Source organism: Pseudonaja textilis, chromosome 5 (genome assembly GCF_049901715.1).
Source record: "Pseudonaja textilis isolate UNSWEBS1 chromosome 5, rPseTex1.2, whole genome shotgun sequence".
Classification (NCBI taxonomy): Eukaryota; Metazoa; Chordata; class Lepidosauria; order Squamata; family Elapidae; genus Pseudonaja; species Pseudonaja textilis.
Window position 1 is genome coordinate 67767359 of NC_141994.1, and position 18028 is coordinate 67785386.

An 18028-nucleotide genomic window follows, 5' to 3' on the forward strand; every position below is an offset into this window, starting at 1 on the left:
TGATTGCTTTTGCATTATTGCCAAAAAAACCCAATAACATTTCTGTTAAAACAACAGCGCAGTTCCACTTTAAGGCAATCTTTATTTTTAGATGCACCGCAGCTGTGCCAGAAATAGGTCAGCTTAAGCTGGCCAAGATGAACAAGGGTGTGAGATCACCCAGGAGTGGAATTACAATGGGAATAGAGCAAAATAATAAAATAAAAAAAAACCGCATGGAAACGTCCGCGGAAAAAGAGAAGGGAAAGAAAGAGAGGCACGCAAGGGACTTATTACCATGCCTCATGAATATGCAAATGAGCATGCTCTTCTCTCCTTGTAACGATGCATTTTCAAATTAGGGATGATGTCATTGAGGCAGCTCCAAAGGGATCAGATCGATAAAGTAGGATTTGCGCCCTTTACCGAAAGAAATGGATATAAACGGTTCATGTGCACTATTGAGATAATGAAGTTTATTAAACTGCATGCTTGGGTTACATGTTTTACATGTTTTTTTTTTTTTTATTTTACACGTTCTGTTTGAACAAACATATCTGACCGATATGGACACTGAGCAAGCAGTCATGACATTTTAATATATGTTGAGATACTGGAAATGCTTAAAACTGAGATTTCCCAACGGGCAAGTTTTTAAGATTTAGGAAAAAAAAAAATGAAGATGCCTCCAAACTATAGTTTATGTAGTCCTCAACTTACACCTATTTCAGAGGTGGTATTCAGCAGGTTCTGACCAGTTCTGGAGAACCAGTAGCGGAAATTTTGAGTAGTTTGAAGAACCGGCAAATAGAGTATACTGGAAATTTTACAGTATCCTTTCCCTTCCATGCCCACCAAGCCATGCTCACAGAACTGGTAGTAAAAAAAAAAAAATTGAATCCCACCACTGACCTATTTGTTTAGCGACTGTGCAGCGACACTAAAAAAAGTGACTTATAGCAGGTCCTTGCACTTACAACCATTGCATGAATCATGTGATCAAAATTTGGGCACTTGCCAACTGGCATTTATTGCCAACGGTCGCAGCGTCCTGGGGGTTACGTGACTGCCACTTGTGACCTTCCCAGTCGGTTTCCAACAAACCAAGTCCATGGGGGGGGGGGGAACTGATTTGCTTAGCGGCCACATGATTCACTTAACAACTACAGCGAGTGGCTTAAGAACTGTGGCTAAACAAAAAGGTCATATCGTTGGTCACAAGCCTCGCTTAGCGATGGAAATTCTGCTCCTAATTGTGGCCTAATTAAGTCGAGGACTACCTGCGCTGAATATCCAGTGACTAGAAACCAGGGTGTAAGGAGTTTGTGATGGAAATTATCTCTCCGAAGGTCGCTTTAAGAGAGCCACTGCTTGTGATTGCTGGCCTTAAACTGGGCGTTTCAAAACTTAACAATGGTCTTCGGAACTGTCTTCGGAACACCGAGCCAATCTCCTCGCCAGGTTGGGCTTGAGGAAGGTGTCCATGATTTTCCCAAGGTTTTGAGAAGCCCGTTGTCCATCTTCAGCCGAGGCAGGCTCCCCCTGCCGTTTTCCAAATCGGAGTCCGAAAGAATTGAAGTTAAATTTACTTCTGGTGAAACGGAGCCGACATGAGATCTGACTTTCTGTCTCACTCTCCTGGATGAAATAGCAAAGGCTGGTAGGATCAGCCAAGTTGGGCTCTTCGGAGTCTTGGGTCGCGTAATAGGAATTCCTCTTTTTCTGCCATTCAGGAGGGAGATCTAGGAAAAGAAATTCAGTCGGAGAAGGCAGGATACAGCAAGGGACATATTAATAGCGGCAGCCGTAAATAGATGATACTATTGTTTGCTGAAAAGCTGGAAAGCTGGAAAGCTCCCATAATTGAATTCTGGCCCAGTGTGGTGGAATGTAGTCTGGATTCCCAGGAAGGAGGGGCTGCATTCCAGAGGAGCATGAGACAACTCAGTCCAGACAGTATGTGTGGCAGAAAGAAAGTGAAGGCAGCTCCTCCCTAACAGTTCCAAAAGTATATACCTTATGAGTGGGTGTTAGTATGCTTTAATTTGGTAAGAGTCTGTCAGTTGGTGAGGAACAACACAGTCACAACCTGCCATGACTTTGACCCACCAGCAATTACCTGGGAATAATGTGTAATGTCAACAAACACGAGAGGCAGGTAGGTTCAATGGCAAATCTACAACACGTACCTGAGAAGCCAGCCTTCAGCATGGAACTGAAGTCGCCATGGACAGGTTTCCCAAGAATTCTGCTTTGTTTGAGAACCGTCATGAAGGAGAGTAAGAATAGGAGTTTAATCATGTCTGAATGTCTAAGAAAGGTTCTGGAGAAAAGAGAAAACAACAGCTGAAAATGTCACCATCACAGAAGATAGAATAATCATGGGGCTGGAAGGGATCTCAAAGATCTTCTAGTCCAACTTCTAGTTCAAAGAAGTTATGCCAGTGGTGGCTAACCTTTTGGGACTCCTGTGCCCAAAATTGTGCGCACACTTGCATGCTTGTGCTCGCATGCCAGCATCCAGAAGGCAATGCACGCCCCCCCATGCCCCCATGCATGCGTGTGCAATCCCCACCTGCTCCCTGCCGCCCCCTTACCTGCACTGCATCTCACAGCTGATTTTTGGCGGGTTTGAGGCCTTTTTCAGTCTCCCAAAGGCTTGAGGAAGGCTTCTGCAGAGTTTACAGGCCAAAAACTAGCCGTTTCACCACTTCCTGTTTTTCTGAAAATACAAGTGATGAAATGGGGCTAGTTTTTGGCCTGCAAAGTCTGCAGAAGCCTGCAGAAGTCTTCCTCAAGCCTTTGGGAGGCCAAAAAAGGCATCAAACCCACTGAAAATCAGCTGTGAGGCAGGCACATGCATAGTGAGGTAAGTTTGCCTGCAGCTCGTTTTTGCCAGCACAAATGGCTCTGCGTGCCACCTGTGGCACACGTGTCATCGGTTCGCCATCACAGACTTATACCATCCAGGTCAAATGTCCTGTCTATTTTTGGAAACCTCCAGCAATGGAGCACTCACAATTCAGGAAGGCAAGCTATTCCATTGAGTGTCTATGTCAAGGGTCTTCAAACTTGGCAAGTTTAAGACTTGTGGACTTCAACTCCCAGAATTCCTGAGGTAGCATGACTGGAGGAGGAATTCTGGGAGTTGGAGTCCACAAGTCTTAAAGCTGTCAAGTTTGAAGACCCCTGGTTATGGAGATTCTCCGTCATCCAGGTCCTGGCTGTCCCAAAGATGCTTTTTTCAAGAGGCAACTGGACTTTTTCCTTTTTCTTTGAAGACGTTTCGCTTCTCATGGTGGGAATGGAAGGATTTATACTCCTTGCAGACAGCTGGTCATTTGTATTCTTTTAGAAAGTCATTGAAGCCACTTGGTGGTTCATCTGCATCACCTGAGTAGTGCAAATGGGTGTGGATTGGCCTCAATGACTCTCTAAAAAGATGCAAATGACCAGCTGTCTTCCATTCCCCACCATCCAGTCAGAGCTGAAGAAGCTTCTGGGATGAGAAGTGAAACGTCTTCAAAGAAAAACCAGAAAGTCCAGTAGCTTCTTGAAAAAAAAAAAAGAACCATTTGGAATATTCCATTGAGTAATTGTCCTCACTGTCAAGAAACTTCTCCTTATTTTTAGGTTGGATCTCTTTTTTAACAAGCTTCCACTCATTGCTTCTTGTCCTGCCAGCAAGTCAGCCCCCTCTTCTGTGACAGCCCCTCAAATATTGGAAGACGGTTATCATGTCTTCATCCTAATCTTTCAATAGACTTAGACATACCAAACTCTGCTGGCTACCAGGAGATGAAATATTCTATATTTGCCCCTCATGTTCACATAGAGGACCTGTATTTCTACAACTGTCCTGCGTGGTAGACAAGTTGACAGGAATTAATAGGTTCAACAACTTTGATGACTGGTTTCACGCAAGACACTGGTGCCCAAACGCAGGTTAACAAATCCAATTACTATATTCATTTGACAGGCAGTGTTCCAACCAATAAACCCTGTTAGGTCTGAACTTGATGGCCTAATTCGGGGGTGTCAAACTTGATTACTTTGAGGGCCGCATCAGGATTGTGTTTTACCTCAGGGGGACCAGGGATGTGTAGCCAGGGTGGGCATGGCTAGCGTGATGTCACTTGTGTTGGGGGCGCCTCTGGTGGCCCAAGATGGGACAGCCTCCTGCAACTCTCTGCCAACAAAAATAAAGCACGCGGCCCTCCTGAGTTCTATTTTCACTGGCCGGAAGCACCTCGGGCCGGTCCTCTGCTGTTTCCAGGGTGGCCCTCTGTGCCAGATGCAGGGGTGGGCTGCTGGGAGTTTGCAAGGGTTCAGGAGAGCCCCTAGCTAAGATTCTGCAAGTTCAGAGAACCCCCAAATCCCACTTCTGGATGGCCCTGCCCATCTCACCTCTCCCCACCCAGGGGTCCCCACACAGCCCATTTTGTGCAGATAAGTGCAAGGCGCATGCGGAGGCTCGGGGATGGCAAAAAATAGGCCTCCTGAAAGTTTGGGAAGGCCGGAAATGGGCCTATTTCCGGCTTCCAGAGAGCCTCTGGAGCCCAGGGAGGCCATTTTCGCTCTTTCAGAGGCTCGACAAAAGCCTCCAGAGCCCAGGAAGGGCAAAAATGCCCTGCCCCACTGTGATGCAGGAGGCCGACTAGGCCACACCCACCATGGCCATGCCCACCCAGCAACCGGGCAAATAATCTCTCGCTAAAATTTTTGAAGCCCACCCCATGGGGCGGATCCAGCGCGGGCCTTGAGTTTGACAAAGAGATGGTCTAATTCATAAAATGCAAAGGCAAAAATGGTTTTGTCTCCCTATAGACAGAACCATAAATCTCCTCAAAGGCATGTGTGTGTGTGTATGTGTGCGTGTGTGTATCAAAAGAATCGAGATGGTGCTTACATCCCAATGATAATCTGATCTGCGGTTTCCTGACAGTCAGAACAATTAATCAGTAGAACAGCCGGCCTCCAGGAGTTGTGGGAGTGCATAGCTGAGGTTTTTAAGAAGAGATTGGACAACCGTTTGTCTGAAATGGTATAGGATCTTCTGGCTGAGCAGAAGGTTGGACTAGATGACCTCCAAGGTCCCTTCCAACTCTCTGATTCTGTCATTCTGAAATCTTGTCCCAGTTTTTTTATTGATTGATTTTATTTTATTTATTTAGAACACTTACATCGCTGCCTACCCGCACATGATGAGTCAACATGGCTTACAAGTTTTACACCCTTTGCAACACAATACGTACAATCAACAACAACAACCCCAGTGGGGCTTCAATTCCATTGTTTACAGTTGTATGGGAATCCAGCAGAATTCATCCCTTTTCAAAAGATCTGTTCAAGGATCTGGCAGATGAGGGATAAATAAGGCAATGAATCCGATAGTATCCGGCATGAAAGACCTGGTCCCATTAATCTGATTTATTGTAAAAAGCCTATGCACGTGAATCTTTTCAACTAATGGTGCGAAGGGCTTAGATAAGAGCCAAGGATACTCAAAGACTATTGACTTAGTTCTCTTGTGCCTACATAGGGATTCTAGGCTAAACTCGCTTTTCACTCCACTCCCCAAGTTCTGACTACTCTTCTCCTACGGATAGAGAGAAAAGTCTTCTAAAACAGGAATTCCCAACCCCTGGGCTATGATCCATTACCGGGCCATGGCCTATTGGAATTGGGCTGCACGAGTGGCTAGCCGGAACATGTGCACAGTTCTACTTGCACAAGTGGCAGACACTCCTGCACATAAGCCCCAACCCGCTGCTCGCACAAGGGCTGCGAGTGTGTACTCATGCAGCCAGCCCAGTTTCCACCTTGCAGTGGGATTTTAATTTTTTTACTACTGGTTCTGTGAGCATGGCTTGGTGGGCGTGACAGGGGAAGGACAACTGCATTTCCTTACCATTCCCTCCCCGCCCCACTAACCTGCTTTCCAGCTCCGTTCTCCTGTGCAGGGCAACCAAAGAAGACCCAGCCAATCAGCTGGTACTCGGGAGGCAGAGAAGAGATGTGGGTGGGGCCAGTCAGAGGTGGGATTTGCAGGTTCTCCGAACTACTCAAAATTTCCACTACCGGTTCTCCAGAATTGGTCAGAACCTGCTGAATACCCACCTCTGATCTCATTCCCTTCCCTGGACCAGGTTGCCAAGCCTCAAAGGTTGGAGACCATTGTTCTAAAATGTCATCCAGCCCTGGGACAGAAGCCTTGCGGTGTGAGATTTTTAAGGATGTAGCTCAATCCTAGGCTGCATTAACAGAAGGTAGAATCAAGATCACATGCGGCATTAGTACCACTTTATAATGGTAAGATCACACTTGAACTGCTGCATCTATTTTTGGTCGCCATGATATAATAAAGATGTTGAGACTCCTAGAAAGGGTGCAGAGAAGAGCAACAAAGATGATTAGGGGACCGGAGGCTAAAACATATGAAGAACGGTTGCAGGAACTGGGTATGTCTAGTTTAATGAAAAGAAGAATTGGGGTGACATAATAGCAGTGTTCCAATATCTCAAGGGTTGCCACAAAGAAGAGGGGGTCAAGCTATTATATGAAGCACCTGAAGAAGAGATGGATGGAAACTAATCAAGGACAGAACCAACCTAGAAATAAGAAGACATTTCCTGACAGTCAGAGCAAGTGGAATGCCTTGACTTCAGGAGCTATGGAAGCTCCATCACGAAGAGGTGGCACCATTTTATTTTATTTGCATTGATAATCTTGCTAGGAAAGGCACCATCATACATTTCAAAGAATACTCTTGTGCATTATTGCATATCAGGCAGCAACTGTGTGCTTAGCATCTGGACTTGAATGACGTTGTCTAAATATGTCAAATGTTTTTTTTCCCAAAAGCCTCCATGGCTGTATGGATATTCTTAAACTTACCATGATGAAAATTAAATATCCACAGGTTTAAATGAGAGCCCCCTCATTTGTTGTGAACTAATTCAGATTTTTCTGTGGAATAGATTTTATTTGCTTTAATGGACAAGTTTTAGGTCACTAGGAAAGAATCCAAAATGATCTTATTTCTGGAACTATCCTCTTAAAAATAATTTTAAAAACCCAAAGAATCATTTAGTTTTCTGCATTATGCCATTTAGCAGAATAGCACTCACAACCTCTTCTAAACTTCACTGGCATTCAGCATGTGTTCATGAATTCCTGAAATAAATGTTTATTCTTAAAGAAAAAAATGTTTGTTGCCTCAAGATGGATGTAACTCTTTCAAGTTGTGAGAGAAATCTTAAAATTAACCATTGAGCCATAGTCAAAATTGAAGTTGGAAAAAGAAGAAAGATGAATCGTGTTTGAATGCTTAATGCTGAATTAAACTAAGTTTGAATGGAGTCCAGTTTAAACAGACTCTATCTTAGGTTTTTTTTTTTCAACAATAAAATGACCTGTAATTCATTGCAGAAATATTAAGGATTTCTGATTCCTCCACTTTATGAAATATGGTAATATTCTGGAAAAATTCTTCCCTGTATTCCTCTGTCATCTTTAAATGAATATATTTTTAGGTCTTTAAAGCCTAATCATCATAAAATCCATGAAAAGAATTCAGAATAAAGTAAGAATGCAAACAACAAGTAATCAGGTTTCCAGGTTTCAAGTTTTTTTAAAAAACAATTTGTCTAGCTCAAGACGACAAAAGTACTCAGAAGAATCTAGCAAACAGATGAGATTGTGAAATAAAATTGTAATAAAACTAAAAAAAACAGTCAAGGAGAAATGAGCCAATTGCAATCAAAAGGTTAAATAAGGCGCAGCAGGGCAATTGGAAAAAAAAGAAGAGAAATAGGACAAGTTTTGATTGAATGAGCTCTAAAAAAGCAATTTCAATAGATCAATAAAATTGAGCAACTGGTAGATGAAGTTCTAAGATTTGTCAGTGTAAACCCAGCAAAAAGCATACAGCAATTCAGTCTGAAGACATTTTAATGTTATTCCTTCTGAGAGGTAGTATCTCACCACTTCAGGTCAAAGAACTTACCTCAGTGAAGTTCTGATTTCAAAGTTGTGTGTCTTTCTTGCTCTCTGTCTTCTTGCTGTTCCTTAGGCAACCTGAAGCAGACTCTTCCCTTCCGTGCAGGAGAATCTGTTCGCTCATCCTTTTGTAGGCTTCCTAAAATTGAGAGGTCCGCACACATTCACCTATGATTTAGTCACACAATGTGGCACCTAGTTTTTGCTCCCACAAAACAGACCAGCAGCCATCCGAGTTGAATAATACCAGCATTGCCATCTACTGATGAATGTCTGTAATGCAAGAATATCTTGGGTAAGTTCAGAATAGAGCCAGAAGGGATCTTCAAAGTCTTCTAGTCCAACCCCCTACTCAAGCAGGAGATCCTATACCATTTCAGCCAAGGGACTATCCAGTCTCTTCTTAAAAACCTCCAGTGATGAAGCACCCACAACTTCTGAAGGCAAGATGTTCCACTGGTTAATTGTCCTTCCAACTTTTTTCAGTGTTGTAGAATACAAAAAAAAAGAAGATGTTACAATCTTTTGCTTTACATCTCTAAATATTTAAAACCATTTCTATACTAAAAATATCATTCCAGCCATCAAAACCTAAAATCAAAAGTTTTATTTTCTTCAGTTTCAAGCACAATGGACAGAAGCCGTTTCCAAAGGGAAATAAAACTAGAAAGATTCTTCTCTTTCATTAAAAAACAAACAAACACAATGTCACCATCTCTGGTGTCCGTTGCACCAGTTTTACCACCCATCCGTTCTCCTCTTGTGTGAATTAATGTATTTTTCTGTCTTTGTGCATTTGAGATGCTTGCCATAACACATAACAGATAATCAGAGTTGGAAGGGACCTTATAGTTCAGGCTTGTCCAACCTGCGGCCCAAGGGCCGCATGCGGCCCAGGTCACCTTGTAATGCAGCCCAGTGCCCACCCCAACCTTCATGCCAGAGCCAGCGAGGAGGAGGAGGAGAAGCAGGTGCGAGGCAGGGCGAGGCGAGCGCCAGGCCAAGCAGCAACAGAAAAAGCAGGCACTGTCAGAGTGCCACCTCCTGCTGTTGCCACCACCTCCATCGCCGCCGCTTCTGCCCCTGCTGCTTCTGCCTTCCAGTCCTGCCTCATCCAGCCGGGCCATTTGCAGGAGGAGAGGTAGGCGCGAGGCGGGCGAGCTTTCCCCGCAAAATTTGGCCGGAAAATAAACCATGATAAAAAACCGTGATAAAAACTGTGATAAAAATAAATAATTTTTAATAAATAATTAATAATAAAAACATCTCACTAACTTCATTTCCAAATAAATTTAATATGTAAACTATGTTTTCTACGGTTTTTTTTGGATGATCAGGTATTGTTACTGTTATTTTATTTTATGTGCGGCCCAAACCAAATTTTTATCTTCTAATGTGGCCCAGGGAAGGTGAAAGGTTGGACACCCTGTTATAGTTCATCTAGTCCACACACACACACACCCGTCCAAGCGGGAGACCCTGCACCATTTCTGACAGATGGGAGTCCAATCTCTTCTTGAAAGTCTCAAGTGATGGCGCTCCCACAACTTCCGAGGGCAACTTCTATTCCACTGGTTGATTGTTCTCACTGTCAGAAAGTTTCTCCTTATTCCCAGGTTGAATTTCTCCTTGTTCAGTTTCCATCCATTATTCCTTGTCTGGCCTTTGGGCACTTTAGAAAATAGCTTGACCTCTTCATCCTCCCTGTGGCAGCCTCTCAAATATTGGAAGACCACTATTATGTCTCCCCTGGTCCTTCTTTTTCCTAGAATAGCCATGCCCACTTCCTGCAATCATTCTTCATATGTTTTAGTCTCAGTCCTGTAATCATCCTGGTTGCTCTTCTCTGCACCCTTTCTTGAGTCTCAACATCTTTTTTATAATATGGTAAACAGAACTGGATGCAGTACTCTTGGTGTGGTATTACTAAGGCATTACATAGTGGTATTAGTACTTTCCTTGATCTTGATTGTATCCCTCTGTTAATACAGTTTAGGATTGCATTAGCTTTTTTGGCTACTGCTGGCTCCTATTTAGCTGGTTGTCCACTAAGACTCCAAGATCCCTCTCCCAGTTACTGCTATTGAGCCTGGTTTCACCCAGTCAATTATATGTGTCCTTTTGGTTTTTCTTGCCTAAGTGTAGGACCTTACTTTTCTCTACACTGAGTTTCATTGTGTTAGATACGGCCCAGTATTCTAGTCTGTCAAGATCCATCTGAGCCATGTTAACATATATATAGTAACCAACTTCCAAACTTTCTTTCAAGCTCTTTATCCATCAAAAATGAAAATAAAACTTTCAGTTTTATGTGTATTTTAAGAATCTTCTGAATCAAGACAAAGATCTGACCCAAATACAGGCAGTCCTTGACTTATGTTCACAACTGAGCTCAAAATTTCTGTTGCTAAGCGAAGCAGTCCCCTTTTACAACCTTCCTTGACATAGTTGTTAAGTGAATCTCTGTAGTTGTTAAGAATAATAAGGTTGTAAAGTGAATTTAACTTCCCCATTGACTTGGCTTGTTGGAAGGTCACAAAAAATGATCACTGGATCCCAGGACACTGCAACCCTCAGTTGCCAAGCACCTGAATTTTGATCACATGACCACGGGGAGGCTTCAATGGTCGTAAGTGTGAAAAATGGTCACAGGTCCCTTTTTAAAAAATGTTCAGTGCTGTTGTAACTTTGAATGGTCACTAAATGAACAATTGTATATTGAGGACTACCTATATTTCTCTGCTTTATCATAAGCCCCACCAGAAACAACAAACAGTAGCCTTCTTTGAGAATTCCTTGGCATTCTCCATTTCAGTTTTGCAAGCGAGAAAAACCACAGGCTTACAGCTCCCTCTTTTAACCAGCAGGAGAAAAACATCCTGTGTCGAGCAATCAATTGCAAAGCTACTTCGGTCTCAGTTTTGTTGAAAACCCCGCCAAGCTTTACTGACAAGTTGTACTCATTTTATCCTTGTGTGCTTTTTTTTTTTTTTTTTGGTAAATTCCCTGCCTTTTCTTTCTTTCGTTCTTTTTTTCCTGCACAAATCTCAGTTTCTCTCACTCTCTCTCGCTCTCTTTCTCTCTAGTGTAAACAAAGAGCCCCCCCTCGCACCCATCATTTAAAGATACCCGCACAAACATTACAAGGACTCTTTGCCTCGGGAGACAGCAAGGACTAGGAGCAAAATGCCTTTAGTCCGTTCCCTTTCGGTCACTTCCCTCAACGGTCTCCCTCAATGGGACAGCGAAGATTTATCAGTAGAAGACCTTTTACTCTTCGAAATCTCCTGGGAAGTCACCAATAAAGGTTAGTGTCCTTTTTTTTAAAAAAAAAAACAACCTTGTTTCCTTCCAAGCTGCTGGAGCGATGGATTTTATCGGTGTCGCAAAATTATGAATGAAAGACTAGGGGGAGGAAGAGGAAGAGGAGGATGGAGTTATTTATATGAAGGCAGGTTGCCGAGGAAGGCATGGATGCTGGTACCTGCAGCGAATCTGATGCCCCCATTTTATTTATTTATTTGTCACCTGCCTTATTTTGACAAATAAGCCGACACAGCAAACATATCCAACAATCCTCTTCCTTCTATTTTCGCCACAATAAGAACAACCCTGTGAGGTGGGTTGGGCTGAGAATTATTTCCTCGGAGTTGCCCAGCTGGCTTTCATGGCTAAGGCAGGTCTAGAACTTACACTCCTGATGATTTGCCCCAAATCACCCAGCTGGCTTTTATGCCTGTGGCAGAACTAGAACTCACAGTCTCCTGGTGATTGGCCCAAAGTCACACGGCCCATAAAAGTCTGGAATTTCAGTCTCTTGGTGATTTGGCTCCAAGTCACCCCGCTGGCTTTCATGCCTAAAGTGGTGGGACTCTAGAACTCCCCGTCTCCCGGCTTTTAGCTCGGGGACTCAGTCTTTATAGCAAAATGGCATGCTCCATTTGTACAATTTAAGAATTTTTAGAATTTCATCAAGGAGAGAAGCAACCTGGAATTAAGGAGGAACTTCCAAACAGTGAGGACAATTAATCAGTGGAACAATTTGTCTTCAGAATTCGTGGGTGCTCCTCCACCACTGGAGGTTTTTAAGAAGAGACTGGATAGACACTTGACTGAGATTGTATAGGTTCTCCTGCTTGAGCAGGGGCTGGACTAGAAGACCTCCAAGGTCCCTTCCAACGCTATGCTATGCTATGCTATGCCATGCCATGCCATGCCATGCCATGCCATGCCATGTCATTCTATTCTATTATCTTTGTGAGAAGGCTTTTCCTCTCCTCTGAAATTGTACTTTTGAAATAATTATTTCAAAAGCAGTAGCTCTGAATCCGTTGCAATTTGGTGTCAAATGTGCCATTCTTTGCTTTCCTTTTTGTTAAAAAAAATATCTGTTTTTTAAAAATTTTCTAAACATTTGGCCACACTCCCTCTCAAACTATTTTCCATTTTCAGAACTATTCTTCCGTTTCTACCACAGTTCTAAGACAAACTAATAAAGGGCGCTGTTGCATCCCATAATTTAAATGGATTTATTAGCAGCCTCCATACTCTGATCAAACCTGGGAAAAACAATGTTGTAGTGTGCCTCCCTTCAGAAATGGTTGGGCAATGTCTGTTTGTTCTGCTTGTAAACTTAAAGTGCCACTGTTTTATTTTTAATCCATGTATAGTCGGCATGAGCAAACTGATGGCCTTGACTTAATTTCTGTTTGCTGCAAGCGATCTGCCCAAACCTAAACCAGCTGGAGTGATTTTTGGTCATCACCCTAGCAGCCTGGTGGATGGGGATGGGAGGAAGGAAGGAAGGAAGGAAGGAAGGAAGGAAGGAAGGAGAGAGGGAGGGAAGAAGGAAGGAAATTAGGAGAAGGAGGGAGGAAATTAGGAAAAGGAAGGGAGGAAGGAAGAAAGGAAGTAGGTTAGGAGAAGGAAGGAAAAAGGGGAGGGAAGGATGAAGGAAGGAGGAGGACAGAGGGAGGGAGGAAATTAGGAGGAAGGGAGGAAGGAGGTTAAGAGTAGGAAGGAAGGGAGGGGAAGAGGAAGGGAGGAAGGAAGAGGAGGGAAGAAGGAAGGAAGGAAATTAAGAGAAGGGAGGGAGGGAGGAAGTAGGTTAGGAGAAGGAAGGAAGGAGGAAGGGGAGGGAAGGAGGAAGGAAGGAAGGAAGGGAGGGAAGAGAGGAAGGAAGGAAGCCCACACATCTTCAAATAGCCAGGGTTGAGAAATACTGCCCGAGATGAGATGAGATGAGACGAATTGTATTTACTGGAAGTCACCTAGCCATTGGAACCCATCTAGCAGAAATAGCCATGAGAATAGATAACATACTTGCTTGCCAATAAAGGCAGAAATTAATGCAGATCAGGTAACCTGGGCCGAATTGCAGCAAAGCTCTCCTGCTCTGGATAAGCTCATTCCTTTCCAAATACTGCATTTCCTCACTGTAGTTTGATCTACTTTGTCTTCTTCCTTGTAGAGAGTGGCTTAGCACTAGACTGAAAAGGAGGGGTAGTATTTGTTGACATTGCTTCAAAACCTGCTGATTTGCCATTAGGAATCCATCTTTTCCTGCTATAAGGGACAGAAATGAGTTACTGATGAGTAAATCAGTAACTTCTCCCTGTACGCCTAAAGATAAAGAGAAATCGAATCGGGTGAGGGCCTTCCAACCCCAGAGATCTAATCTCAGCGGGGCAAATATTAGGCTGGCCTTTGAAATTGGTTGTGGCTGAATATTTGGGCAGTGAATATTCCCCTCACGGGCAGACCTCTCCCATCGTTTGCAATCTCACTTTCTTTCTGGATGAAAGAAATATTTACAGGCGGTGAGGCCTTGGGATTGTGAACTGTTTATATACAGACAGTCTTCAACTTAAAACAGTGACCATTCGAAGTTTCCCCTGGCACTGGAAAAAGTGACGTGACCATTTTTCACACTTATGACCATTGAAGCATCCCCATGGTTGCATAATTTATGTTCTTTTTTAATTAAAAAGTTTTTTTTATTTTAATTTTAAAAACAAATCCATCGTTCAGTTATACAGTGTGTCGACTGGGTACATATATCTTGTGCAAATATTTATATTTTGTATACATTTCTTATTAAGATTACTGTCTGGACTTCAACAAATCCACCCCACTCATATAATAAGTCTCTAGCCGCATTTCTCAGGGTAAAAAAATTGTTCTATTAGGGATGGCCATGTTGGTTTTGGTTGCATGCAGCTGTTCTGACCCAAATCTTTTTCCAAGTAAACAAACACCAGAGATAAAAGCAAAACCTTTTAATGCCTCTCTGCGAATTCCGTTAATTTACGGTTAAAAGGCTATTAAAACTAATTGTCTCTGATAAGAATAAGCCTTGCCAAGGTTGTGCAAGGCTGCCAAGAACACTAGATAAAGTTGCCAAGAAGTATTCCAAACAAAAAGTCTTCAAACATAAACCAAGATAGTCCAAACTTCCACAAGGCTTGACGTGCAAGAACTTCTTTGCTTCCTGCAAAGAACTCCGGTTTCTCAGCTGGCTTTTATCTCTTAAGGGAGGGGCCATTACCTTGCAGCCTTACTCCCGAGTTGCCCGTACTGCTGCAGCTGCTCTTCCTTTCTAGCAGCCCTGTGTGCACGCTCACTTGGCACAGGCTCCTCGGGGGTCTCTTCATCACTGCTACCAGCCTCCACAATCTCCGAAGGCAGCATTCTCCTCCCTAATGGTCCTGGCCCCATCCCTGCATCCCATGCAGGCCCTTCATCGGAGTCCTCGCTCTCCGAGACCTCAGCTGTCCACACGTGCTGCCGGCGAACCACAACAGCAGTCGACTCTAAAATACACCATACTTTTCCCTCTTGACCCTGGTCTTCCCCCCACCTCCTGGATGAATATTCTCCAATGGGACACATCCATAGCCAGGAGTCGTCAATCATGCTCTCCAGTAATACTCTTGAGCGCTGACAGCTTTGGCTGCCAAGGAGATTATCTGAGGCATTTGAAGAATGCACTGCTCCCTCCCCCACGCTCCCTTTCTGCTGACAACTAAAAGACCAAAGGAGTATTATTATTTTTTAGTTGACAATTACATCCATGTTACAATCTATTCAACACTATATATCTTATCATTATAAGAGTATCATTTAATTTCTTACTTTATATTGCCATCATTTATAAAACAAATCCCATATCATATAATACTCCTTTTCTTCTTGTTCTCTAATTGCCAATGTTAACCTACTCATTTCTGCACATTCCAATATTCGCTTAATCACCTCTTCCTCCATCGGAACCTTTTCATTTTTCCAATTTTGAGCAAATACAATTCTAGCTGCTGTTAATATATGTATAATTAATTTTTCTTTTCTTTTCTATAGTTCTCAGGTAAAATCCCCGATAGAAATATCTCAGGCTTTAAATCTATATCTTGTTTTATCATCTTTACACAAATTCCTTGTGTGTCCAATCACACTTGGCCAATAAAGTATTCCATCATCTATCTATCTATCTATCTATCTATCTATCTATCTATCTATCTATCTATCTATCTATCTTTTCCAACCATGTGTGATTTACATTTGGATGCTTGACAACTGACTCATATTTATGACGGTGGCAGTGTCCCAGGGTCACGTGATGCCCTTTTGCGACCTTCTGACCAGGAAAGCCCATGGGGAAACCAGATTCGCTTAATGACAGTGTTACTAATTTAACAACTGCAGTGATTCACTTACCAAATGTGGCAAAAAAAGTCATAAAATGGGCCAAAACTCACTTAACAAATTGGTGTGGTCTGTCAGCCGCCAGAGGAGTTGGCAGCAGACTCGGACATTGAGGAGGTTGGGGAGGAACTTGGGCCAGTGCTGGAGTCTAGGGAAGGCTCTGATGGATGCTCTGCATCAGTGACAGAGATGGGGCCAGGGCCGTCCGACATTTCCCAGCTGCCTTCTGAGTTGGAGATAAGTGGGGAAGAAGAACAGCTGGAGCTTGTTCTAGATGTGTGTATGCAAAGAGCTGTCAGGAGAGGAGAACTTATAGACATATATACCGTTTCGCAGTGCTTTACAGCCCTCTCACAAGAAGTGGTTTACAGAGTCAGCCTGTTGCTCCCAACAATCTGGGTCCTCATTTTACCCACTTCGGAAGGATGGAAGGCTGAGTTAACCTTGAGCCTGGTGAGATTCAAACTGCCAAATTGCAGGCCGCCGGCAGCCAGCAGAAGTAGCCTGCAGTACTGCACTCTAACTACTGCGCCATTGTGGGTCATATTACAGGTAATCCTTGACCACAATTGTCCCCAAAATTTCTGTTGCTAAACGAGACATTTGTTAAGTAAGGTTTTTTTTGCCCCATTTTATGGCTTTTCCTGCCATGGTTGTTAAGTGAATCAGCGAAGTTATTAAGTTAGTAACCTGATCGTTAAGTGGAATCTGGCTTTCCCGTTGGCTTCCCTTGTCAGAAGGTTGCAAAAGAGGATCACATGACCTTGGGACACTGCAACGGTCGTAAGTATGAATCAGATGCCAAAAATGGTTATAAGTCACTTTATTCAATGCCGTTGTAACTTTGAACGGTCACTCAGTGAACTGTTGTAAATCGAGTCTTACCTGTACAGCAGTGGTGGGAATCAATTTTTTTTTTACTACCGGTTCTGTGGGCGTGGTGTGGCTTGGTGGGTGTGGCTTGGTGGGCATGGCAGGGGAAGGATCCTGTAAAATCTCCATTCCTTCCCCACTCCTGGGGGAAGGTTATTGCAAAATCCCATTCCCTCCCCATCCCATTAACCTGCTTTCCAGCTCCATTCTCCCATGCAGAGCAAAAAAGGGAGACCCAGCCAATCAGTAGAGAATAGATGGGAGCAGGGCCAGTCACGGGTGATATTTGCCGGTTCTCCGAACTACTCAAAATTTCCGCTACCGGTTCTCCAGAACTGGTCAGAACCTGCTGAATACCCACCTCTGCTGTACAGTATCAGAGTTCATTTTGGAGAAAGAAAAAAGAAAGGCAAAAAAGAAGAAGAAGAAAAATAAAATAAAGGAAAATAAAAAAAAAATAAAAATTAACTCTTGACATTGGGTTTTGCGAATTACTGGAGTTAGTTGTTATAGAAATGGCAAGTAATACTTGCTAAATTGGTAAAGTAAAAAAAACGAGGCTGTAATTCCATTTTCTACTTTACTGCTCTGAAAAATAGTTGCAAAAATCAATGCTGTTTCTACTCCCCCTTTCCCCCTTATACCTACACATTTCTTCACCCTTCTTTTCCTTTCCCCATTTTCCCATCTTTTTTTATTTTCGTGTGCATATGTGTATTATGATAATTTTAACAAGAATTTTTGGAGGAAAAAAAAGTCATATATCAGATGCAGGAAGGAAGATTTATCCATATTTTATACAGAGAGGAGAGGTGACATTTACAGAATGGAGCCAGGAGAGGAGTCCATAAAGAAATAGCCATTGTCCTAGTAATCAGATTTACCGCAAATATCTGCAAGTCCAAAACTGGGGTTTGACTTGCTCCAAGTAAGGTTGCTTTTTGCAACTATTCCAAAGCAGGTTTTGCCAAGTCCCCCATGAAACCACAGAACAGGCAGGGATTGTAGGAGTGACAGGGGACCCCTTTGGCAGTTATGTTGTCACTCCACAACCAACATAAACTATGCAATAAAAAAAAAACCCCCATCGTTTTCTTACCCAGAGCTGTCCTTTTTCTTGGTATGCTGCCAACTTTTCAAATGTCTCAACAGGTCCATTCCTGCCCTGTGCAGAAATATTAATTTTCCCTGGGTTTGCACGCTCTAAACTGAGCCAGATTGGGGGTTGGAGAGATTTGGGGAGAGGTGGGGGAGTGGGCAAGGGATGCTGTTATTTTAGCATATTGTGTAAATTTAATTTCATTGTACACATGTTGTGCATTGACAATAAAGGTTTGATTTGATTTGAAATGAAACAATCACCTGGAATGATATAGAGCAGTGTTCTGGTAACTTTAAGATGTGTGGATTTCAACTCCCAGAATTTTGCAGCAGGAAGCGATGGAGTTATCCTTTTTTTCTTCCAAAAACGGCA

At 43.0% G+C, this 18028-nt stretch overlaps 2 protein-coding genes across 5 annotated transcripts in view; one reads left to right on the forward strand and one right to left on the reverse strand.

Annotated features, from left to right (window-relative positions):
• Positions 1–435: 435 nt before the first annotated feature.
• LOC148125676 (uncharacterized) lies at positions 436–13454 on the reverse strand. 4 transcript variants are annotated; one of them, XM_087935261.1, is made up of 5 exons: positions 11321–11392; positions 8353–8456; positions 7988–8253; positions 2169–2302; positions 436–1721 (listed from the first exon to the last, which is right to left on the reverse strand). In XM_087935261.1, exons 4-5 carry the CDS (start codon positions 2278–2280, stop codon positions 1387–1389), a joined length of 447 nt encoding a protein of 148 aa, XP_087791387.1. In that variant the 5' UTR covers positions 2281–2302; positions 7988–8253; positions 8353–8456; positions 11321–11392; the 3' UTR covers positions 436–1386. The 4 variants fall into 4 exon arrangements, with proteins under 4 accessions (XP_087791387.1, XP_087791388.1, XP_087791386.1 ...); XM_087935262.1 differs by lacking the exons at positions 8353–8456; positions 11321–11392 and adding an exon at positions 13303–13454; XM_087935260.1 differs by lacking the exon at positions 8353–8456 and having other exon boundaries at positions 11321–11440.
• The window catches only part of GYS2 (glycogen synthase 2), a 38651-nt gene continuing 31752 nt past the window's right edge, over positions 11130–18028 (forward strand). Inside the window, exon 1 of the mRNA XM_026708711.2 lies at positions 11130–11287. Within this exon, the coding sequence (XP_026564496.1) occupies positions 11167–11287 (121 nt within the window). The 5' untranslated portion in view covers positions 11130–11166. The remainder of the gene's footprint in view (positions 11288–18028) is intronic.